Source organism: Rhinolophus hipposideros (genome assembly GCF_964194185.1).
Source record: "Rhinolophus hipposideros genome assembly, chromosome: 9".
NCBI classification, from domain to species: Eukaryota; Metazoa; Chordata; class Mammalia; order Chiroptera; family Rhinolophidae; genus Rhinolophus; species Rhinolophus hipposideros.
In genome coordinates this window covers 7,664,152-7,690,075 of record NC_138055.1, presented here as the reverse complement: position 1 = coordinate 7,690,075, position 25,924 = coordinate 7,664,152, and the positions used below count along the sequence as shown (strand labels likewise).

Genomic DNA, 25,924 nt, shown 5'->3' with positions numbered 1-25,924 from the left:
CTCAATGGTTACAGAGAAGGTTTTCATCCATTTCCTTTAAAAATGTCCACATATGGATTTGATATCTGACATCCATTTTATTATTAGCACCTAAAACAAAAGAGTCAGAAAGAGTCCTATTTAACATCCTAATTCACATATGCACCCACCTCCTGAATTGTTAGTCAGAGACTTTAGCAGAGGCTAAAGTTAATATATTAACCCACTTCCTGAATTATTAGTCAGAGACTTTGGAACTCTGTAACTCTAACTTACCCCTCTCCAATTATATGTTACTGTTACCTAACATTTTAGTTCTTTTTTCTAACATCATAAAATTAGGTGTTATAATTATTTTTTTAACTACATTTATTTAGATTGACCTACACATTTACCAATTTCTTTACTCATCACTCCTTCTTACACCTCAGATCTTCCTTCTGGAATCATTTCCTTCTTCCTAAAAATATACAAGTTCCTTTACTGAAGGTCTGTGTTGGTAAATACAGTTTTTGTTTATTTGAAGTGTCTTTTTTTTTTTTTTAAAAAAAGAAAACACTGATGTTATTTCACTCTTGTTCTTAATGATTACACCCTTTAGGTTGACAGATACTTTCTCTGAGAATGTACAAGATATCATTCCCTGTCTTCTGGCTTCTACTGTGTTGTTGAGAAATCTGCTCTGTTACTCTTTCATAGATAATCTGCCTTTCTCGCTGCCTTTGGTATTCTACAGCTTCACTATGATATGTGAGTTTGCAATTTTTTTTTTAGTTCTTTATCCTATTTGGTAGTATACATGTGTATTGTGCTTCTTGTATCTTTGGATTCATGTCTTTTATCACTTCTGGAAAAATTATCTCCCATCATCTTATGAAGTGTTGCCTCTCTTTTTGCATATATATTCTCTTATTCTGGGATTCCACCTGGCAATATTAAACTTCATTTAACGTTTGTGTCTCAGCTTTTCTTTAATATTTTCCATCTTGTCTTCTCTGATGCATTCTGGGGAATTTCTTCTGATACACATTCCAATTCCCTAATTCTCACTTCAGTTTTATCTAATTTATTTTAATCTAATCACATCTACTGAGTTTTTACTTTAAAACAATTGTGTTTTTCCTTTCTGAAAGTTTTACTTGTTATTTTTCAAATATGTCTAGTCATCTGTCCTTTAGTAATTCCATCTTTTTTTTCCCTTAAGCATTTCATACTCAGCTTAATATTCTGCAGCTCTCATATCTGAAATCCTAGGAAGCTAAACCAGTGGTTTGTATCTTTGTAAATTCTCAGTCATGCAGGCTTGTTCCCTTGTGTTTTTGGCTATCACTGACCTTGTGTTTGGCTGTGGTTAACCTGTAAGAGTCCTGGGGGTCTAAACCAGGCCACTTCCCTCCAGAAAAAAAATCTACATTTCAGTCACGAGCTGAGACTACAAACCTAGAGCCAGTTTAGCCCCCTTGAGTGATCCACTTAATGCAAAAGTCTGAGGCTCCACTTCCTCCCTTGCTGTTGGCTCAAGCCTTCGTTTTCTGAATGCAATGCTGATACAGCATTTGCCTTCAGGGAAACCTGTCTTATGATTCCTTTACACTCACGGCTCCCTGTTCCAATCAAGTTAAGTTCTCAGGTTTATTGGGTTTGTGTGCTTTTGTTCAGTTTTGCCTTTAGAGATTTCCTTTAGCTCCCATGAATCCAACAATGCATTAAAAGGCATCTTTTATCCAGAATCTAGTTTTTTTTTTAAACAGCAGGAGGACCTGCAGAGTGTCTAGTCCACCATACTACTAAAAATGAAAGAAGTCAGGAGTATAGTTTTTATCCTGCAGATAATGAAAAGCCATTACAGGCTGCTTTAAAGATTTGTGTTAAACAGATCACGGTGGAGCTTACGTGGCAGGCAGATAGGAGTGAGACTCAGGCAAGGGGATCACGAACAAAGGTATTCTAACAGGGCAAGCACCAGATGACAAAGGCCCACAAAGTGGGGACAGAGATGACAGTTAAAATATGATTATCAAAGAACTGTCATAATTTAGAGATTGAATATTTCTGAATAATCAAGCTTATAGGTAGCAAGGACTGATAACTGTCATTATCGGAGTACTAAGTATTCCTTTCTGGGTTTTTCTTCTCTCAGTTGAATGAGTCAAATATGTATTCAGACGTGCCACTCTGGCCTGCAGATTACTTCAAGTTTAAACAATCAGGGCTTAGAAGGCTCAGGAAGCATCTCTGGCCTTTCCCTTAACTGCCTAAAAGAATCTAACAGAGGCCTAGTTCCCGGAAGGGAGCTGTCATCATAGATAACTGTCGTTTACTATGAACTAGGGAGGAACCTAGCAAGGCCTGTCTGATCAAACCCGCCTGTGTCCTATTGTTAAAGACGGCCCAGCAAACATCTGCTTACCAGACATTCACTTTTTTCATCTGCTCGTGAACTGCCTGACTTCACTTTGAAGCCTAGGTCCCTACTCCCACTCCTTAGTCCTGAGTCACATACATACCTCGTTTTGCCTACTGTCTTTGGAATGCCCATGCTTATGTGAATTCCCCGTATGCATGTATTAAAACTTGATTTCTCCTGTTAATCTGTTGTATGTCATTTGAATTGTTCCACCAGAAGAACTAAGTGGGAAAGAGGAAAGTTTCCTGTCGCTGACACCTCCAAGAAAGCACAACGCCTTTTTCACCTACATTTACTAAAAACATTTACCCTTGGCATGAACCACAGCTGAGCTGTTAGAATTTGTGACTGCCCTAGCCCTTTGCTTAGCTTGTCTCCAGGCCACACTGCATGTTGATCCAAATGAAACACCTGCTGCAAAACTCCAAGGCGCTTCCAGAGTACCTTTTCTTTGTAATGTAATCGTGCTATCACCTTACACACACACACACACACACACACACACACACACACACCATTAGAAAGGAGAAGAGAACACCTGCAGGAGTCTAATCTACTTACCAGAAACTAGGTCATTCATTGTCTACTTTGCCCAGTCTCCTAAAGCATCCATACTTTGTTGTACGGGAGATAATAATACAAAGTGGAAAAATTAAGTACCACTATTTACATTCTGTTAAAACTGCTAACTTCAAGTAAAATGAAACTGTTGTTTGAACATGCTGGACTGTAAACACTAGATTTCTCTCAGAATTTTAGTAAGGGATTGGGCATATTTGGTGATGACCTACATTCAAGGTGTATTCTTTCTTTTTTTTTTCTTTATAATGGAATGCTCAGATCTCTGAAATACGCAGCAGCCATACAACCATCATCCAGAAAGAAGTTAGAATATTTAAAAAACTGGGTGTCTCAAGGAAAGAGACTGATTAAAGAGGTAGGAAAAACAAGCTCTAAGTTCCAATTTAGTTATTTTAGTGTACTGATAGTCAATATTTCCAGAATACATGAATTTAAATAGATGTCACAGGCACCTCAAATGTAACATATGCAAAAGCAGCTCATAATGTTATCCCCCAAACCTGCTCTCCCCCTCATCGTCCCCTTCTCAGTGAATGGCACCATCAGACACTCAGTTCCCAAAGGCAGAACACTAGGAGTCATCTTCGTTTCCACCCTTTCCCTCTGACAACCCATCATCAGGACATCTTGAGGCCTGAACTCCAAAATGTATCCCAAATCGACACTCTTTCTTCCATAGCTGCTGCCTCCGCCCTCGGCCACGGTCACTTGGACGATCTATATAGCTTCTTCATTGATCTTTCTGCTTCTGTTTCCCCCATAATTCATTCTCTTTGGTTTATATTTAAGAAAATATCAGTTATAGTCTATCACTCCTATGCTTCAAATGTTCCCACCATACTCAGACTTCAGTCTGAAATGACTCTGCATGACTAACGTGGTCCTGTGTGATACGGCGCCTGCTTACCTCTCGCTGACCTCCTCTCACACCATCCACCCCTCATTTGCTGCATTCCAGCCTCATTGGCCCACTTGCAATTCTAGGAGCAAGTTAACCTTCTTTTCTCCACGCCTGAGCTTTTGAACATGCTATTCCCTCTGCTTGGAATGTTCCTTCCTTCTCTCAAATCAGATCATCTCTGCACACAGGCATTCTCTGACTACCCTGACCAAAATTAACACTCCATCATCACTTTACTGCAGCTCCTGTTTATTTCCTTCATAGCATGTGTTACAATTACGTTATTACTGGTTATCTTCATTAGAACAGAAGTTCCTTGAGGCCAGACAGGACCTGCCATGCTCACTGCCATACCTCCATGGCTACCATAGTGCTCGACACACGGCAGAAAACGCAATAATTATCTGTTGAATTAAAACCAAATTTCTCAATCTTCCCTTTTAGAATTTCACTACTATTTAACTCTTAATATCTAGTTGTTGATAGCTATTTCAGATTATACTTATAAAAAGTTGAATAATCCCTGAGTTTTGACTCTAACTTAGAGACTTTATTTACTATGTTGGGGTCTAGAGAGCACCTACCATCGCAAGCCATAAAAATAACAGCAATACTTCTTATTAGTATTAACATTAACAAATCATGTAGCTTTACTGAACAGAATTCTGTTTCAACAAAGAGTCAACAATATGGACCATTCCTTCTATGTCTCATTTCATCTTTACCCTGAGGACTCCCCCAAGCTTCTACTCTTCTCTCTTCAATATCTTACCGGTTTCTGACTCATCCAATATTCAATTCCATAGAGATTGAGAGCCTACTATGTCCTGAGCATTGTGCTAGGAACTGCTGATACAAGGATGAAAGGATGATGAATGAAGCATTAACAGACACAGTCTCCCTCCCCACAAACTCCACCCACATCTACTGAATCCCCAAGGCCCTTCCCCGGAGCATAATCACTGAAATATGAAGCTGCTTTTGCCCAGGAGGAAGTTTCATGATGGGTTCAGAGATAAAGACTTAAATTAAAAACAAACAAACAAAAGCCAGATTAACCTGTTATGGGGAATTTGGGATGAAATATTGGTTTAGCTTCTCTACCCCTACCCCAAACTCTAAGCATTTACTTCAGACTAAAAATCCTCTGAGGGAGAAGATAAACAGAAGAAGCAAGAGTTAGCTACTGGTGAGGAAGGTCTCCCACCGAGCCTGTCCAGGGCCAGGTCTCGCAGAAAGAGATGTGGACAATTAAAGAACAACGGGACCAGTTTTCTCTCAGCAAAAGTTATGGTAATGAGATGCCCAGGAGCCAGGGAGCGGATACCTCCCCTGTCCCCATGAGGCCAAGCTGCTCACTGACACTGATGGCAGCCTCAAGAGGAAGAGGAAAAAGGGATTCCTGAATTGACTGAGTTTAAACCAGAAAACGACTGAGAAAACAGAATAACCAAGGTTGTATTTTATGTCACCAGGAATGTAAGATTATCTTGAATTACAGAAAAATATAGTTCTCCTTTTGGCACACTTGAGGTCAAGGCCTGAAAATATCATGCCCCTGGCTCAAGCATGAGTAAGGTGCCACCCCTGACTTTGAGAAGCTCTTCATGTCCAGATAGCCGTTCGTCTGTCTTCACCCATCTCCTGTAATTCACCATTAAAATAGTCCTTCGGGGCTCTCTCTGCCCTCCAGACTTTCCTTCCTCTGAGACCCACTAAGTTGAGTAACAGCATCTAGAACTGGGGAGAAACCATCCATGCTGTGTCTCTGGATTCCTGCCATACTAGAGACAGGTCCTGGTTCCATACCACACTTGAAGTGGTATGAAAGGAAAAGCTACATAAATAATATCTGGGCCAACACCAATGCCCATGTGTATTCCCTCTCTATATCCTTGAATGTTATTTCAAACTGTATGTGTTGTGAGCACTTCCTCCTTTTAAACAGACTCTCTTTAACTCATATAACAACCAAGTGTTCACGAGGGATGAGGAAGAGTCTTCAAAAGACAATTCTGCTGGCCACAAACCTCATCGGTGAATTTAAGAGTACACCCATTGTGCTGCTCAGGCTGCTCTTCTTTGAAGGCACTACGACAATCTTCTCTGAAGACACTTTAAAAGTATATGCAAAAAATACAGAAATATTGGGTGGCCAGTTGGCTCAGTTGGTTAGAGCGCAGTGCTCATAACACCAACGTCGCTGGTCGGCTTCCCACATGGGCCAGTGAGCTGCACCCTCCACAACTAGACTGAAAACGACTTGACTTGGAGCTGATGGGCCCTGGAGAAACACACTGTTCCCCAATATTCCCCAATAACAAACTTTTTTAAAATACAGAAATATCATTTCAAATGATACTTATTTAGCCAACAAATATTTTATGGAGCCCTTATTAGGTGGCTAAGCACTGGATTAGTGAGAGAGAATACAATGATGAGCAAGACACAGACCTTCTCTCAATAAAATCATAGTCTAATCAATGAAAGACTAGAGATTCCAGAAATAAACACAGGCATGTATGGGCAATTAATTTATGACAAAGCAGGCAAGCAGATACAATGGGGAAAGAAGAGTTTCCTCAATAAATGGTGTTGGGAAAACTGAACAGCCACATGCAAAAGAATGAAACTGGACCACTATCTTACACCATATACTTAAATTAACTTAAAATGGATCAAAGATTTGAAAGTAAGATCTAAAACCAGAAAACTCCTAGAAGAAAATAGAGGCGGCAAGCTCTGTGACATCACTCTTGGAGATGATTTTTTTGGATCTGACACCACCAGCAAAAATAAACAATTGGGACTACATCAAACTAAAAAGCTTCTGCACAGCAAAGGAAACCATCAGGCAGATGAAAAGGCAACCTATTGAACGGGGAAAAAATATTTGCAAATCCTATATCTGAAAAGGGGTTGAGATCCAAAATATATAAAGAACTCATACAATTCAATAGCAAAAAACCAAACAATCCAATTTAAAAAATAGGCAGAGGATCCAAACAGACATTTTTCCAGAGAAGACGTACAGATGGCCAACAGGTACATGAAAAGTGCTCAGCATCACTAATCATCCGGGAAATGCAGATCAAAGCCACAGTGAGGTACCACCTCACACGTGTCAGAAGGGCTGTGCTCAAACAGACAAGAAATAACAAGTGTCGGAGAGACTTGGCACACAGGTCTGTCTTACTCCGTTCATGGCTGCAAGAAAAAAATGTCACAGACTGGGCAGCTTATAAACAGCAGACATTTATTTCTCACAGTTCTGGAGGCTGATGTCCGAAGTTGGGGTGCTGGCATGGTCAGATTCTGAAGGCCCTCTTCCCGGAAGCAGCCCGCTGACTTCTTACTAGTCCTCATGTGGCGGAAGGGACTATGGAGCCCTGGGGGGTCTCTTTTATAAATCATTAATTCCATTTGCGATCTCCACCCTCATGACCTAAGCACCTCCCAAAGGCCCCACCTCCTAATACCATCACCTCGGGGACTAGGTTTTCAACATAGGGATTTGGGGGAACACAAACAGACCATAGTGACGCCACTTTGCCCAGGAAGCTCCAGGCTTATACTTGCTATCCTGGCGTAAGTATTAATTGTGCCTCCTTCCACTTCAGAAATGTCCTGGTTTGGAAAATAGATTACATGGTGACCTTTATTGATACAACTTAGCTTGCCTTTCTGGCTTTGTCTGGCACCTTTCCTGCCATCCACTTAATCCTAAGGCCCTGCTACAATTCTTTCCGTTCTTCCAATTGCCCAGCTTCCTCCTACCCCACCCCGTGGTCTCTCACACACCGTTCACTCTGCCTAAGATACTCTCTTCTTCTCTCCTCACTTGGTCTGGTTCATTCTGTGCAGTAGGTTAAATAGCGCAGTGAACTGTTTTTCAAACTGTGGGTTGTGACTGGTTAGTGGATTGTGAAATCCATTTGGTGGGTCACATCCAATATTTTTTCTTCAAGTAAAACTGTCTAGAATAAAATAGAAAAGATCAGAGTACACTGCCAGTAACTATTGTTTTGCGAAACTACTGTTTCAGGTGCGCATATGAGTGTGTGTGCTGGGTCATGATGTAAAAGGCATTTCTGACTGAATCACAGTCAAAGGTTTGAAACACGTTGGCACAGGCTCTAGGATCAGACTATTTTCATCTAAATCCTGACTCCGTCTCTTCCTAGCTCTGTGAACTTGGACAAGGTATTTAAACTCTCTGTGCCGATTTTCTCATCTATCTCACAAGATTGTTACAAAGATTAAATGAATTAAAATGCTTAAAAGTACACCCAGCACACACAGTGCAAGTGTTGACCAGCTTATCATTACCTACCCTTCAAGTTCTAGTTTGGACATCACTTTCTCCAGAAAGCTTCCCCTAGCATCCAAAGTCAGCGTTCGGTGCCCTCTAAGTCCTCCCCGCAACTTAACACTGATCTCATTTGTCTCCTTAGATCTGATCAGGTCTGATTAGACCACTAGACTGGGAGCCACATAAAGGCAGGGAACTTGTTCATCATGGACATCTAGCAGTTAGCACAGTGCCTGGCACATAGTAGGTATTCAGTAAATCTTTGCACGATGACTCATTTACTCACTGTGGGAAATAAATACATAGCCATTTGTTTCGCTCAAATAAAGTCAACTTGGGACTTATACACCTGAGAGGTCACAGTCATTTTGATGAAGAATCTGTCACCTTAGTTTAGATTAAGCTTGATTTTCCTAATTTGAAATGTCAAACGGGTTATATGACTTTATAATACACACACTCATTAGTAATGTAGTAAAGGATTTAGGTTGGATGGCTTCTTGACCTAAAATTCATAAATAATTTAAAAATCAGCATCTCTTAATTTTTCTTTTAATCATCACGATGAAAAAAATTGGCCCCTGCATGAAAAATAAAAGGTGGCATCTTTAAATGGAGTTACTGCCCTTCTAGTCTGTTAAGTATCTAATTGACTTCTGCAAATGATTGTGGCTTTGCTCTATTCATTCATTTCAATGGAAGTCTTTAATAGTTTCATCTATGTCTGTTTTTCATTAATCATGTTCCCATATTTTTGAAGTAAAAAAAGGAAACAATTAAGCTTAAAAAAAAGTTTTAATTGGCTTTCTTAATACCAACCATATAATGCACAGTTACTGTGCTGATAACCTTTCAACTTTCTATAGTCAGTTCTGTAATTTGAAGCATGCTTTGTAACACTCTGAGCATTGATATAAGGACTACTTCAGGGAAATGTGAAAGCATACAGCAACTGCCCTCAAAACGAAAGGCATTAGTGCAATGCACCCAATTCATGAGCAACATACAAAAATCATACGCATCTCTTGAAAAGTGTCACACGTACCTAAAAGTGGCAAAGAGCAGAGTCCAAAGTCAGGGCTGTGATTATGGCAGATTCACTATGATACCTGTGGGTAGTCCGGGGAACTCCCATATCAGACTATCCTCTTACTAAATGTCAGATGATGATAAGTGTTACAAAGAAAATGAAGCAAGGTAGAGGGATAGGGAGTGCCAATGGTGGTGGCACGTGTCAATTTTTAATAAAATGTTCAGGAAAGCCTCCCCAGACTGTAACATTTCAGCAGGACCTGAGAAGAGGGCGAGAGAGCCAGAGAGTGAGAGAGCATCGTGTGAACAGGCACATCTAGGGCACACTGTAAAGGAAGCTTAAAGGCTCCACAAGAGGGGATTGTCAGGGTGACAGGTGTGTTATGTTCAACCTTCTAATTGCTCTGGAGGGCATTCCCTCCACCAAGGCATTAAAAAATGTACAGTGATGGGGTACCAGCCCCATTGGAGCTCTCTGATGGTGGGTCTTCTGCAGGCTGGAGATGACCATCAGGAAGGTGCAGTGGAAACCTGATCTCAATGGGATAATGGCCTCCTGCCGTGGTAAAAGCCAGGTGGCGGTGCGTAACTCTGGGAGACAGGCGAGGCACAAGGACCACAGGAGGCCACAGACGTGATGTCTGTTCTGTTGGTAATGCTGTCGTACTTTCAGGGATGTATGGTAATGGTTAATGAACCACAAGATCTATAGGAAATAGGTGAGTAGCCTATTAAGTGCTGCTTAACGTACATAGGGGGAGACTTAACCAGCGTCATCCTGGGGGATTCACGGCCTCTTCCCCAATTCCTAACCCAGTTCACAGAGCCAGAACCTCTTGACCGAGGGGAAGGTGGGACCCTTTGGGGAAGAATCCTGAAAGGCCACCACAGGTGTATGTAATAAACCTTCCTCTAAGCCCTTCCTAGAGGTGCCTGAAGCCATTTACAACAACAACTGTACTTGGAAAGGGAAATACACAGAATTTCCAAGTCTTGTTAGGTACTTGTTCTTAACCGACACCAATCCCTGGAGATCCAATAATACCACTATAGTCTGAGTAGGATTTATGGAAATCAGGTGACACACTAAGTCTCAGTCTGGGCTCCACCTCACAATGGGTCCAGTAAAACCAGACCTACCTCTAGTTATTTCCATGGTCTCAGAATGTATAACGAGAACAGATACACTGAGTAACTGGCAGAACCCCCACATTGGTTCCTCTACCCATGGAGTTCAGGCCATATGGGTAGAAGGACCAGGTTGCAACCCCTAGAATTACACCCCCTCACCCCAAAAAACCTTTCAGGGGGAAACTGCAGAGATTACTGCCACCATCAAAGACTTGAAAGTTTTAGGAGTGGTGATTCCTATCACATTCCAATGTAACTAGCCTGTTTTCCTGAAAAGCCAGGTGGATTGTGAAGAATGATTGCAGATTATTGCAAATACAATCAGGTGGTGATGCCAATCATAGCTGTAGTTCCAGCTGTGGTATCCTTCCTAGAGCAAATCAACACAGTCCTTAGCGTCTAGTGTGCAGCTCTTGGCCTAGAAATGTTTTCGAGCGTCTACTAATCAAGATAATTAGAATCAGTTAGCCATCACGTGGCTGAGACACAGTATACCTTCACTATCTTGCCTCCCAGTTATGTGAGCTCTGCTTCTGTCTCTTAATAGAGACCACAGGAACTTGGATTTTCTTGACACCCCACAGAATGTCACACTGGTCCTTTACACTGATGATACAATGTTAACTGCTTCCTATTAAGCAGGAAATAGCAAGTATTTCTGGTGCTACCTGCATGCAGAAGGGGGGAGAGAAGTCCTGGGAAAGTTCAAGGGCCTGCCACCTCTGTGCACTGTTTCTTCAGTGGTCTGGAGCATGTCAGCGCATCCCCTCTAAAGTGAGAGACGAGGTGCTGTACCTTAAACTGCCACAAAGAAGAGAATCACAGTAATCATGTTCTCTTTGAATTCTGCAGGCAAAGTATACCACATTTGGGGGTGCTGCTCTGACCATTTACCCCAGTTCTGAGTGGGGATCAAAGCAACAAAAGGTTTTGCAGCAGGCTCAGGCCACTGTATAAACTGCCCTGACAGTATAATCTAGAACTTGAGGGGCTTGAGGCACAGCGAGATGCTAAATGCAGCCTCTCATGAGGACAATCACGAAGCTGACCTCGAGGGCTTTGGAGGAAGGTCATGCCTTCTTTTGCCTACACTACAAGACACCAAATGACTATGTGCCCATGATGTCATGTGTGTCATCTGGTCCACAGAACATAAAATTGGACCTGCACAGCAGATTCCCATTGTAAAATCAAAATGACATATATGAGACCAGACTAAGCTGGTCCAGGACGCCCACGTGAAATATGCTAGCAGGTGGCTCGGACTCCATGGGACCTGTTTCCACTCTTTTGCTGCCTCCTCCCAACCCACACCTATAACTCCCTAGAGAACTGACAGTTAAGAGGGAAAAATACAAGCTTGGTTTACAGATGAATCCGGAAGACATGCCAGCACTAGCCAGGAGTGGATATCTGCTTAATTAACTCCTACTCACACGTGCCCCTGAAAGACACTAGGATAATCCTCCAAGTAGAATTGCAAACTACATCTGAACGCATACTTCATGCGGAAGGCAAGATGCAATTCACAGTGGCGAAGGGTGCACCTGGGGACTTGGAAAGAATCAGACTGGAAGATTGGTGACAAAGAAATATGTGGATGGACTTCTCTGGATGTTTGTGCGTACTATGTGAAGACATTCATGTCCCATATAAATGCCTATGAGGGAATATTCACTGTGGAAGAGACTCTCAAAACTCAGGTGGGCAAGAGGCTCTGTTTACTGGCTGCCGATCATCCTCTCTCCCCATCACACCAGTGGTTGTTCAGTGGATTGACGTGGCCATGTGGCAAGGATGGAGGCTATGCCTGGGCACAACAACATGAACTTCCTGTCATCAGGGTGACGTGGCTACCCAGCATGCTGAGAGTAGAGGTTAATGCTGCATCCCTCACATGTCACCATTTTCCAGGGGAAACGGCAGTTACCTGGTGTCAGGTTGATTACATTCGAGCCCTCCATTATAAAGGGTGCAGTACTTTGTCTTCATATTCTGGGTGCAGATTGGCCTTCCCTACCTGCAGCCCTTCTGCCAGCACCACCATTTGTGATCTTGCAGGATACCTTATCTATTTTCTCATCATCTCACAAACAACCCTACACAAACTATTCCAGAGGATGAACAAGCAAACAAACAACTTTCCAACGCTTTTTATGAGTCTAGCAAAATCTCAGCGTCAAAACATGACAAAGAGAAAATGAGAAAAGACATTTCTGGCGAATTTCACTCACAGGAATAGATGCAAAACTCCTAAACAAAACGTTAGCAAACCAAACCCAGCAACATATACAAAAGCTCATCTGGCATGGCTAACAGGAGTTTATTACAGGAATTCAGGTGGTTTTCTCCATTTGGAAATCAACTGATTTACAAAATCAACGACTCAAAGGAGAATAACCTATATCCATCAATGTAGATGCTAAAAATGGAGAAATTCAGCATGTATTCATGATAAAAGTGTTAAACCAGGAATGGAGATCCGCAAAAATACATAGAGTAAACGTGCTTTAATAGCAAATGTTGAAATTGTTCTCTTTCCGATACAGACCAAGTCTAGGAAGCCGACAGTAATGCTTTCGTTCAGCACTGTCTGAGCGGTTCTACCTAGCATGACGAGATAAGAAAATGAATACAAAGTATATGGTTTACAAATGAAGAAACCAATCTGCCATCATTCACAGATGACACGATTTTCAACATAAGAAACCCAGAAGAATCAACAGATAAATTAGGAAAATGGGTAAGAGTTAATTAACGAAGGTTACTGGTACAAAATCAATATACAAAAATTAATTCCATTCATTTTTAACATCAACAGTTAGAAAATACAATTTATAAACTGTCCTTTACAGCAGCGACAAAAATACATAAAGCACCTAGGACTAAATCTAACAAAAGATACACAAGTCCTGTATGGAGAAAACTATACAATATAATACATTAAAGAACTTAAATAAATAATTTGATATGGTAAAGATGTCACTTCTCCAAATTGATTTCAAGATTGACGATGCCAATCAAAACTCTAACAGTTTTTTTTCAGGAACTTGACAAACTTTTATGTGGGAAAGCGAAAGGTCAAAAATAGACAAAACACTCTTGATGAAGGAGAAGTCATCATGAATTATTACAAAGGTAGAGTAATTAAAACTATTTGTTGGAGGAGGGATAATCAAAGAACTTATGAAACAGAATAGAGAGGCCAGAAACAAATCCACACGTATGTGTAAACATGCTTTAGGATACAGATGGTATTATCGTTGCGTGGGGAAAAAGAAAACGGGCTTTTTGATAAATGATGCTGCGACAACTGGATATCCATTTAGAAGTACTACTGGACTCCTGCTTCTACCATACACAAACCAGTCCAGCTGCATTAAATGTTTCATTGTGGAAAGCAAAACTATAAAAATTTTAACTTATATAGAAGTATCGCTGTGGTCTTGAGACAAGAATTTTTAAAAATAACAAGATACAAATAGCACAAACCATAAAAAATAAAATTCTACCTCATTAAAACCGAGAACTTCTGTTATTCAAAGGACTCCTTACAAAGTGAAAAGACAAGTCATGAACTGGAAAAACGTATTTACAAAACGAAATGTTTTGCCTCCAGAATAGATAAAGAATTCCTACAAATCAATGAAGAAAAAGACAAACAACCAAATAGAAAAATGGCCAAAAGACATGAACAGGTAAAGAAACATGACTGAGCCATCTACATATGAAAATATGCTCAATTGCATTATTTAAAAAACACATTTTGAACAAATGAGATACCAATATTCACCCAACAGATTGGTGACTTTTCCCCCCAAAAAATAACAATATCAAGGGTCGGTGAGGACATGGAACAGCCAGAACTTTGGAAAACAATTTGGCATTGTCTAGTAAATTTGAAGATGCTCATATTGAACCATTGGCAATTTCAGAAGAGCCCTAAAGAAACTCTTGTCCATGAGAACCAGGAGTCTTACACAAGTATGTTTATAAACAGCACCGTCTGCAATACAAAAAACTTGACACACCATATCAACGATAGTGTTGTAGAGTAGAATAAATAAATATATTCTAACACATGTACACAAAGAAATAGTATACAGCAGTGAAAACAAATGACAACCATATACACACGTAGATGATTCTTAAGAACATATTATTGAGTGATAAGAAGTCACAGAAAAATAAATTCTGAATGACTCCATTTACATAAAGTTTAAAAGCCTGTAAAACTAAATAATATATTGTTCAAAGAATTAACATACATAGCAAAACTACAAAGAAAAGAAAGGAATGATGAGCACAGAATTCAAGAGAGTGGTCACTGAGAGAGGAAAGGAAAGGGCTGGGATCAGGGAATCAATGATGGAGTGTTGGTGAGGGTGTACATACCCCTATGTGCCACAGGCCAGAGTGTAAACAGCAGGTCCCTGTGCACCTAAGGAGGGGAGAGGCAGGAAGGAAAGAACTGAGGAGGCCGTACTAGAATGACTTTTCTACTTTATTTTTGCCTTGGGCTGAAGTTGCCAAAATTATAACATGGAAATTAGAACCATCTGTTGACAGGATAAGTTAGCGAGCTGTACAAAATTTACCAACAGAAATTCAGAATACCGTATTTTAAAATCTGCTTCAAATTGTGGAAAATTATAAATAAAAAGCCTACTTTATTTGAGAGAGGCGAAAGATGCCATTTGATCATTATCTAAAATAGTACAAATATGAAAATAACTTAAGTGATCACTCACATAATAATAATGGTTAAACAGGATACATTCATACTATAGCATATTATTATAAGAGCAAAAAATTAAATAGACCAGGAATAGAAAAATGGATCAATGAAACAGAATAGAGTTGTCAAATAGATACTATTTAGTACAGGTTCAAGAGACATTTCAAAAGAGAAGAGAAAAATGAAGCACTCAATAAATGTTGTTGAGACAACGGGATGCCCAGTGACCTATCTAAAACCATTCACAAGTGCTTTAAATAAATCCAGCTGGATTAAAGAACTAAGGCAATTACAGTAAAATACGGTTGAATATGTAGTACGAACATAGGGAAAGCATCTCAAAAACACAAAAAGTTCAGAAGAAAAAGAATAAATGTGGCTACACAAAATTTCTATAAATATACCAACAAAACTTTAAAGAAAGTTTAAGGACAATTCACAGCCTGGAAGATGGTATTTGCAATACACATAACAGAAAGGAATAGTAACACATATACAAAAATGCTGCAAAACCAATTTAAATGAATAATACACAATCCAAAAGTAAAACAGGTTAACGATATAAGCATGCAATCCCCAGAAGAGGAAACAGAAATATCCAATTAATACATGCAAATACCCAAATTATACCTACTATGCAATGCAACCTTTATTCAAGTGATAAAAATGTAAGACCTGAAAAATATCAAGTACTGGTGAGGGTATGAGTCAATAGTACTCTTATATACTGCAAGCCAGTATTAACTGGTATTGATATTCTGAGGGGTTATTTAGCACTATTAAATAAAATGAAAATGGGCAAACATTATGACCCAGGAATTCCACTTCTAGGACTCTACCTTGAAACACTCAAATATGTGCACAAAGCTATTCACTGAAGCATTATTTGTATTAGTGAAAAATATAAAACCCCAAAATGTCAATCAGCAGGGAAATAAACTATAATGTCCAGGCAATGCAAGAGTTAAAAAAAAAATACATGGTGAATCTCTAAATATTAACACTGAAAGATTGCCAAGTGATACTATTAAAAAAAAAAGTTTCAGGAAAATACAGAACAATGTCCTAAAACAAAATAAAGTCAATTCTACATACTTCTAAAGATAGATGTATGTATGTAAATGCACTGAGAAAGGTCTGGAGAGTAACCAACAAATTAATAGTAACAGTTAACTCTGGAGAGGGGACTACGTTGGGGTAAGGAATAGAGAAGAAGATTTTAACTCTATATTGTTTGAATTTTAAAAAATAAGATTATATTCCCTTATTACTTACATAATTTAAAAATAAAAGGTAAAATAATTATGATACAAAACCATAAATTCTATACTAGGGTATGGGCCAAGTCCTGTGGGAACATAGTGAAAGGAGAAGTTAGTGTGTAGAAAGAGTTCACAGCAGCAGTGACATTTGAGCTGGGCCTTGCGGTTTGAATAGGATGTTGTCAAACACTCATCATTTGGCGGGGGACTGTGGCAGATCGTATTTTCCAAAGATGACTGTCCTGACACACCTCCCATCCCATATGCTTTTCTTTCAGAATGACATTGACACTTGTCCATGGGGAGTCGGGAGTCTACGTCCCCTCCCCTTGAACTTGAGCAAGATTTTGTAATTGCCTTGATGAACTGAATGGGGAAGAAGCATCACAGCATGACTTCCCAGATTATTCAGCTTCTGCCTGGTCCTCTCTTTCACAGGATGCTCACCCTTGGGACCCCGCCACCTGTGTGCTGTGAGGAAGCCCCAACTAGCCCATATGGTGAGACCACATGAAGAGGCCCAGGAGGAGAGAAACTCAACCCCCACCGATAGTGACCATCAGCTAGCAGATCGATGAGTGAACAAACCTTCAGACGATTCCTATCCTCAGCCTTGGTATTCTTGGGCTGAGGCCCAAACATACAACATGGAGGAGAAAAATCATCCCCACTGTGCTGCCCTGTCCTACTTCCCGACCCAGAGAATCCATGAGAAGAATAAATGGTTGTCTTACCCCACGAAGTTTTAGAGCAACGTGTTACACAGCTGAAATAAATGGAACAAAGACATTGTAAGGAGAAGACAAGACACAAGTAATAGAATTTCACAGAGCATTGTGAATATTGGCCGTGTTGGGTGATGAGGGTAAAAAGGCTGGCTGGGATCAGACTATGAAAAGTCTTATATGACAATACAAAAAAAAAATTAGACATTCTATTGGCAATGGAGCACTGTTGAAAGTTTTTAAGCTCGAAAGTGAAATGCTAAGATCTGCATTTTAGCAAGATCTCTCTGAGATCAGTGTAAAGATTGGAGAAGAGACAGACTTAAAAATAGGAAAAGCTCCTTCAATTAAGATGAGATCTGGCCAAGTAAAATGGTGGATCCATCCCTCACACAACATATTTTGTGACTTTTTTCTTCTTAAGGGTTGCCAGTAATGCTCATTTACACTCAGTTCCACTTGTATTAAAATGTTGGCGGAGGAAATTTTCAGCCACACAAAAACCTGCACATGGATATTTATCAGCTTCATTTATAATCGCCTAAACTTGGACACACCAAGACATCCTTCAGTAGGTGACGGGTAAATACCTTGGTACACCCTGTTCAGCACTAAAATGAAATGGGCTATCAAGCCACGAAAAGACACAGAGGAACCTTAATGCATATGACTAAGTGGAAGAATCCAGTCTGAAAACGCTACATGCTGTATGATGCCAACTATATGATTTTCTGGAAAAGGCAGAAGTATGGAGACAGTTAAAACATCAATGGTTGTCAGGAGTTAGAGGGGAGGGACAAATGAACAGGCAGAGGATTTTTAGGACAGTGACACTTCTCTGTGTGACACTATAATGGTGGATGCATGTCATTGCACATTTGTCCAAACCCACAGAATGTACACCACAAAGAATGAGCCCTAATGTAAACTATGGACTTTGGGTGATAAGGACGTGTTAATGTAGGTTCACTGACTGCAACAAATGTTCCACTCTGGTGGGGGATGTTAATAGTGGGGGAAGTAGGGGTGCATATGGGGAAATCTCTGTACCTTCCACTCAATTGTACTGTGAACCTAGAACTGCTCTAAAAAATAGTCTATTAAAAAATGTTGGGGTGGGGGAAATGCATGGGAATAGTAGAAAACAAAAACGTTTCCTTACTGTTCTTGCAAGCTTCTGGGATAGTTTACATAACGTATATTCTAAGAATACAAAGCAAGGTGTTTAAAAAATCATAACCAGTTATAACTAATTGCCCATGTGAATAATGCCATCCTTGTACTACAAATATCACCATAACACACAACGTCTTGTTCCTGTGTCTATTAAAGTATCATTCTCACTACCAGTTTTATGAAAGAATTATATAAACATGAACTTGTAAAACAAATCTATAATAAACTACAGTTTTTATATTTTGGATAGTGGGGATCTATATAAAGGGAAAAGTGAGGTGCATGGTCCAAAGATGAGGGAGAGGATGAAACTCAGAACATAAGGAGCCACTGCTGTGATACTTTTGGAAAGGATGCCCACTGAGTTTCAAAGCAAAGATATATGAAAGATACTAATGAGAAAGTTTCATTCACATCTTGGCAGAAGATCTCTCAACCTATTTTTTGAGAAAATCAAGAGGAAGAATGTACTGAAAACTGACAGTTCATGGAGAATAGAGACAGGATGGAACAGCTCGACAGTGAGTCAATCAGACCTTCAGGAGCAGCAGAGTCCAGCTGGAATCTCATCGTATAATTTATTGTCAGCCAGTTTGGTATAATTTTACACTGTGCCTTTCCCTAATGTTAATTCCTCAAGAGGTGATTAGTCAATTTGTGGGATACCATGCATCTTGCGTGTTCACATTTTTGTCTAATGCCTGCTTCTGGAAAAGGTCATAATTTAAACTTTTTTGTCAAAGAGAAGCTAATACAAATGAGAAAAGGAACTAAAATTAATATTTTCTGCTATTCTTAATGATTTGTAAAAGCATGTAAGGTTTGTAGTTAATAATTTTTAAAACGATGAAAAAAGAAAAATAGTGAAAAAGATGGAAACAAACGGTAAAATAAGGTTATAGAATCACCTGTGCATTGACGTTGTCCCTGCTGGCCGTGTCCCCCATTATCGAATCTAAATTAAAGCGTTGTTGCTATATTTCACAAAATAAAATCTGATGAAAAACCTTCCTGCCCAGTGTTCTGATTCATATTTCTGAGTAAACTTCCTATCTTTAACCAACTTACCTACATTCCAGAGGTTACACACGTCTGCTTGCCCTTCTGACAGCCATGCAATTGATGAGATGATGGCAGGAGGAGCTGCTGGCAAAAGTGGCTTTGGGTCATCCTCATAAAACAGCATCAGGTCCTTATAGAAAACAAGAGGGCACATAAAAGTTAGGAAAAAACGAACCCCACTGCCTCAATTTGTTACAATGGATGGACAATTTATGGAGATACAATCTATACGTGCTAACATCATCATAAACACATTTTGATTGAAAGAAATCACACATAAGTTATCTGTCCAGTTGGGTGTCAGCTGAGTGTAGGGTGATTCAAATGAAATCTAGACAGTGGGGTTGGTTGATATGACTTTTTTCCCCATGAATGAGGATTTTTTTTATAGTATTTTATTATGGTATAATTAACATACAGTAAACGCATAAACCTTAAGTGTAGAGCTCAATAACTTTTGACTTTATGTGTGTACCAATATAACCACACTTCCTTTATTCTGGAAAGTTCCCTCAAGCTCCTTTCCAGTTGATCCATCACCAGTAAACAGTATTCTATCTTCTATCACCATCAATGAGTTTGCCTGTCTTGAACTTCATATAAATGGAATCAGACACTATGTATTCTTTTGTATCTGATTCCCATTGTTCAACATAACTTTTGTGAGATTCATCCATATTTTGTGTGTAAGTAATCCTTCCATTATCTGAGGTTTTGCTTTCTGTGGATTCAGTTACCTGCTGCCAACCATACTCCAAAAATATTACATAAAAAATTCCATAAATACACAATTCGTAAGTTTTACATTGCACACCTTCTGAGTAGTGTGATGAAATCTTGCGCTGTCCCGCTCTGTCCCACCCAGAACCTGAATAATCCCTTTGTCCAGCATATCCATGCTGTAGACACTACCAGCCCATTAGTCACGTGGTAGCCAGCCGTCTTGGTGATCAGAACAACTGTCCTGGTATCATGGTGCTCGGGTTCAGGTCAAGCTTACGCAGCCTAACGATACATCACCATGTCTACGTCACTCACTTTACTTCATCTTATCACAGAGGCATCGTATCATCTCTCGTCATCACAAATAGAAGGGTGAGTACAGTACAATGAGGTATTTTGAGAGAGACTATATCCACCCTAACTTTCATCAGAGCATATTGTTATAATTGTTCTTGTTGTTGTTGTTAATCTAGCTGTTGTTGTTAATCTCTTATGTGCCTAATTTATAAATTAAACTTTATCATAGGTATGTACGAGTAGGTATAAGAAAAAGCATAGGTACGAGTATGTATAAGCAAAAGCATACTACATACAGGATTCAGTACTATCCTCAGTTTCAGGCATCCACTGGGTTTTAGAATATATCCCCCAGGGATAAGGTGGGACAACTGTATTTGTAGTTTTTTTCATTTTTGTTTTTTTTGGTAAGAAGTACTCTGTTGTATGAATATATCACAATTTTTAAATCGATCTTCCTACATATGGACATCTGGGTTATTGCCAAATTTCAGCTATTATGAATAAAGCTACTATGAATATTCTTGTATAAATCTTTTTGTAGACAAATGCACTCATTAGTCCTGGATATTTACACAGAAAACAGACTAGGCCATAGGATAAGTTTATTTTTAACTTCATTAGAAACTGCCAGGCCAAGTGATGTGCCACTTTTTATAATTCAAGTTTTAGTTTTAAATCATTATAGATTCACATTCACTTGTAAAAAATAATAGAGAGATCCTGTGTATCCTTTGCCCAGTTTCCCCTAAAGACAACACACTGCAAAATTACACTATCCCATCTGGATTATTGACACACGTGGTCAGAACATTTCAATCACCATAAGGAGCCTTCCTGATGCCTTGTTATTCCCATACCCTTTCCCCACAACTACTAATCTGTTCTCAATTTCTGTAACTTTGACATTGAAGAATGTTACAGGAATCATACAGGATATAACCTGTTGGGATTGGCTTTTTTCACCTGGCATAATTCCTGGAGATTCATTTAAGTTGTGTGTATCAATAATTTGTCCTTTTTTAATTGCCAAGCAGTATCCACGGTATCCATGGTAAGATAGTTTAACTCATTAAAGGGCATGTGGGTTGTTTTCAGATTTTAGCAATTACAAATAAAGCTGCTGTGAACAGCGTGTATAGGGTTTTATATGATAGTAAGTTTTCATATCCCTGGGATAAATGCCTAAGAGTGAGATTGCTGGGTCGTATGGTAGTTGCATGTTGAGCTTTATAAGAAGCTACCAACTGTTTTCCTGAGTAGTTGTACCATTTTACAATCCCACCAGTAATATATATGTGATCCAATTTCTCCACATGCTCACGAGCATTTGGTGTTGTCACTATTTTTTATTTTAGCAATTTTGATATTTCACTGTGTGTTTAAATTGCATATTCCAAATGGCTAATGATGCTGAACATCTCATCATGTGCTTATTTGCCATCTGTATTTGCTGAAGTGACTGTTCATTTGCCCATTTTCTAAGTAGGTTGTTTGGTTTTTAACTGTTGAGGTATTTTATTATTTTTTTTCCAGTTATAGTTGACATTCAACATCATTTTATATTAGTTTCAGGTGTACAGCATCGTGGTTAGACATTTATATAATTTATGCAGTGATTTCCCCCCAATTAGTCTAGTACTAATCTGGCACTATACACAGTTGTTTCAATATTATCAACTATATTCCCTATGCTGTGCTTTACGTTCCTGTGACTATTTGGTAACTGCCAATTTGTGTTTCTTAATCCCGTCACCTTTTTCACACTAACTGTTGAGTTTTAAGAGCTGTTTACATTCTCCAGATATTAGTCCTTTGCCGGATACGTGGTTTGAAAACATTTCTCCCAGTTTGTACCTTGCCTTTCTATCCTCTTCACAGGGTCTTGCACAGAGCAAAAGTTTTCAATTGTGATGAGGTTTTACATCATTGTTTTTCTTTTAGGGATGATGGTTTTGGCCAGCCCTAGATCCCAAAGATTTTTCTCCAATATTTTAAAACAGATTTACAGTGTTACATTTTATAGTTAAGTCCGTGATCCATTTGGAGTAAATTTCCATACAATGTTTAAGTTGCGAGTCATGGTTTTGCCTGCGAATGTCCAATTGCTTTAATATCATTTGTTGAAAACGTTATCCTTCCTTCATTGAACTTTGTCAAAAATCAGTTGGCCACATTTGTGTGGGTCTATTTCTTGGTTATCTATTCTATTCCACTGACCTAACTGTCCATCCCTCCATCAACATGAAAATCCCTAAATGATTACCAATACAGAAATGGTTAATAAATTAAGATTCATTTATCCATCAAGAACACAGCACAGTGGCTCTCTCCGAGGTTGGCTGTGTAGCTAGAAGCCAAGCTGGCTTCTGTCCAGGTTGAGCGGGCGAGTAGCCTCAGGCCTTTGGCAGTGGCCTTTCTTTGACATCTGCAGAGATAGTGAGAAGCTGATCTGCAGGTTGAAGCTTAAAAGTAATGATTAGAGCCCTGAAATGAATTAAAGGTGTTGGTTGTAGACTGAAAAAAGTCACACGAAAACCATCATGTTAAGGTGTTGAGCGTAAGGATCTTCGTGATGAAATTTTTATAAATGGTGATCTCCCAGTAGTGCCAGACAGAATCAGCAAAGCCTCTGTTGCTAATTGCTAAGGCCTATAAAGTATCCCCCCAAAGGAGAAGCATTTCACAGTTCTTTGGACTTCATCTTCAAAAGTAGCCGAAGAATTCAAGTGACAGTGAATTTATCCCAGAAAATCTTTGGCAGTCAGTGATGTTAGAGTATAACTAAGAACATTCAGGACAGCACAGTGTAGGTAATTTGGGTATTACTCACGTATTGGCAGGACGACAGCAGTTGTACACTGAAGGCAATTAACATGTATATGCTCTTTTGTGGAAAACTATGGAGAAACAGGTGCTCAGCCTAGAAAAACATTTCTCAGAGTAGATTTCCTGTGAAGTCAATGTGTTCTGGGCTTACATTTTTAGGACAAGCAAAAATTTTTTCAAATGAAAATAAAAGAATACAGCACAGTTATATGTACTGATCTAGAAATATGTCCTTAACATTTAGTTTAGGGAAAAAACATACGTTGGAACAATATATATTGAATGATTGCATTTATTATTATAAAACAAAATCCAAAATATATCGCTTAGTTCAAAGCATGTTGCAGAGCAGTATATATTGAATGAATCCACTCAGGTAAAAGAAATGTGTGGATACAGAAAATTTTCCCCCCCAAAAGTCATAGAAAGCTGCTAGTAACAGTTGCCTCTGAGGAAAGGAACTGACGGACTGTAGAGAAGTAAGAAGAAACTGCTTTTCACTCTGAAGCCTTTCATATTGTTTAAATTTCTTTCAATAAGTACTTTCTAATTTTTTTTTTTTTTTTGCCTTTTTTTGTTGAGAGCCCGCTGGCCCATGTGGGAATCGAACCAGCAGCCTTCAGAGTTAGGAGCACGGAGCTCTAACCGCCTGAGCCACCGGGCCAGCCCAAGTATTTTCTAATTTAAAAGTAATAAAAGTACCTACATGAAAATCAAAAGGGATTTTTAAGCATAAAGCAATAATGCAGAAAAGAGGTAAAGGAATAATAAATTAACATAATTAGAATAAGTATAATTTCCAGTTCTCTAACAGCTTTGATAAGTTCAGATTTTTGCAAATATAAATGACATGCTGGTAAACCCAAAGATAAAAACTCTTTACTCTTCACTTAGCAAAATAATAAATGGAGGCAGTAGGAAATAAACATTTATCTTCTATCACTAGCAATTTAGTAACTTACAACCAGACTGAAGGCTTTGGTCAGCTTTAATTTTGTGGGAACCAATTCATAGCATCCCTATCTGTTGCTATGGAAACAACTGTTACCAAAAAAGTCATAACCTTTGCTGAATCTCCTCTAACAGGAAAAGAGGAAGGTCTTTTGAGGTGATGAAAAGCTACAGATACCTTTATTAATTAGCAAATTTAATAAAAAAATTCTGGACAATAGGCAGAGAGAAAACACATCCATGTCTAAGAGTCATAAATGTAAATAAAGACTTTCCTTTACACAGGTAAGCACTGTTCTGCTTTCGAAAGCCTTATTCTGTGAAGAATTTTATTTACTGCTTTAAGATAATTCTTTCATTTGTAGAAAGACAACAGTTAAAGAGGTTTCTATTTAAAGTTTTTAAAAGATACTTTTTAAGCATCCCTCATTCTGCCTAAGCAACCAACAGTATCATTTCCTTCTCATTCTGTATTAAGAACATGAGAATGTTAATATAGATGCAGTACATTTGGCAAAAACAATTAGATTTACTGTTCAACTTGATAGCTTTTGTCTCCTGCTGCAAAAGCAGATTACTGAAGAGGACATATTGGAATACATCAAATGTTTCTAACAGTAATAAGAGGAGATGCTTGTCAGTAGGATGATGGAATAGTGTTATGATATAGTGATATTTTGAAAATGGAAAATCCAGCTTTAAACTTCTTTTGAAAGAAGGGCTTTTTCTGCTCACTGATATAAGATGTGCAGTGATGTAGATCAATGACAGTAGGTTCCTCTAAAATAAGAAAAACCAATAATAATGAGAATTTAAAGACCCATACCAAAGAAACCAAAAAAAACTAAGTGGTATTTTATGCCTTCGTTAGGCTCCAAAGCATGTTAAAATTATTCCAGTCTATTTTCTCCCTTAGAAGTCATCAGCAGCAAATAAACTGATCTCAAATTTAAAAATCATTTTGACTTACTATCTTTTAAAATAATCTACATATGTTCAATCTGCGGACTATTATGCAGTTAAGGAACCGGGAAATTTTAATTTTATGTACTTTTGGTTGCTGCTAGAAAATCAAGTAAATTCAATACCTAATTGGGTTGTAGGAAGGGGTTGGGAACACAAGGTCAAGAAATAATTTCAACCTCCATCACAGGAGCTGTGGCAGGGAGCACTAAACAAAGCACTGAGCAGGGGACCAAAGAGGCCTCTTTCACAGGAAACACTGGAGGCGTCAACAGTGAATGTCTACTATTCCTTCATTTCTTCATTAACGAAAATGTGGCAACTGAACATTTGGTAATGAATAAGACTAAAAAGGTCTCTACTCTCAAAGAGCTGTCCTGCTAGTAGGAGAATCACACATAAAACAGAAAAACAGATGAGTGAATCCAACAATTTCATATTGTCTTAAGTGGAACAGATTTCCAGTCAAGACAGTTCTGTAAGTTCATACTTTGGGGCACCTTCCTTCTCCAAACACATAGCAATGAAAGAGAAAATACAAATGTGAAAATTAAAGACCCAGTCATGCTCAAAAACAAGATACCTTCATGGAGGAGAGCAGGAATAGAAAGTGGGAGCTGTGGACCTTTGGGGCTTTGGGTCCAGAAAAAAAGGCAGAGAAAACCAGGAGCTCAACTCCTGAGAGGTAAATACGGATTTAAAGTGTCCGTCCAAGATAGGAATGTTAAACATGGGCTCACTACTTGAAATTATGCCCGGGCACTGGGATCGCCTACTTATAAAGGAAGCTGAATTAACCTGGCATCAATCACAGCCTGGGACTACGGCTTCTAAAAGTTTCACACCCAGGTGGG

General features: G+C 39.0%; 1 protein-coding gene across 1 annotated transcript in view; it reads right to left on the bottom strand.

Annotated features, from left to right (window-relative positions):
• The window catches only part of ENTHD1 (ENTH domain containing 1), a gene marked incomplete at both ends in the record, with an annotated part of 91,513 nt that overhangs the window by 29,270 nt on the left and 36,319 nt on the right, over window positions 1–25,924 (bottom strand). The window contains one exon of the mRNA XM_081059260.1: window positions 19,314–19,437. Within this exon, the coding sequence (XP_080915386.1) occupies window positions 19,314–19,437 (124 nt within the window). The remainder of the gene's footprint in view (window positions 1–19,313; window positions 19,438–25,924) is intronic.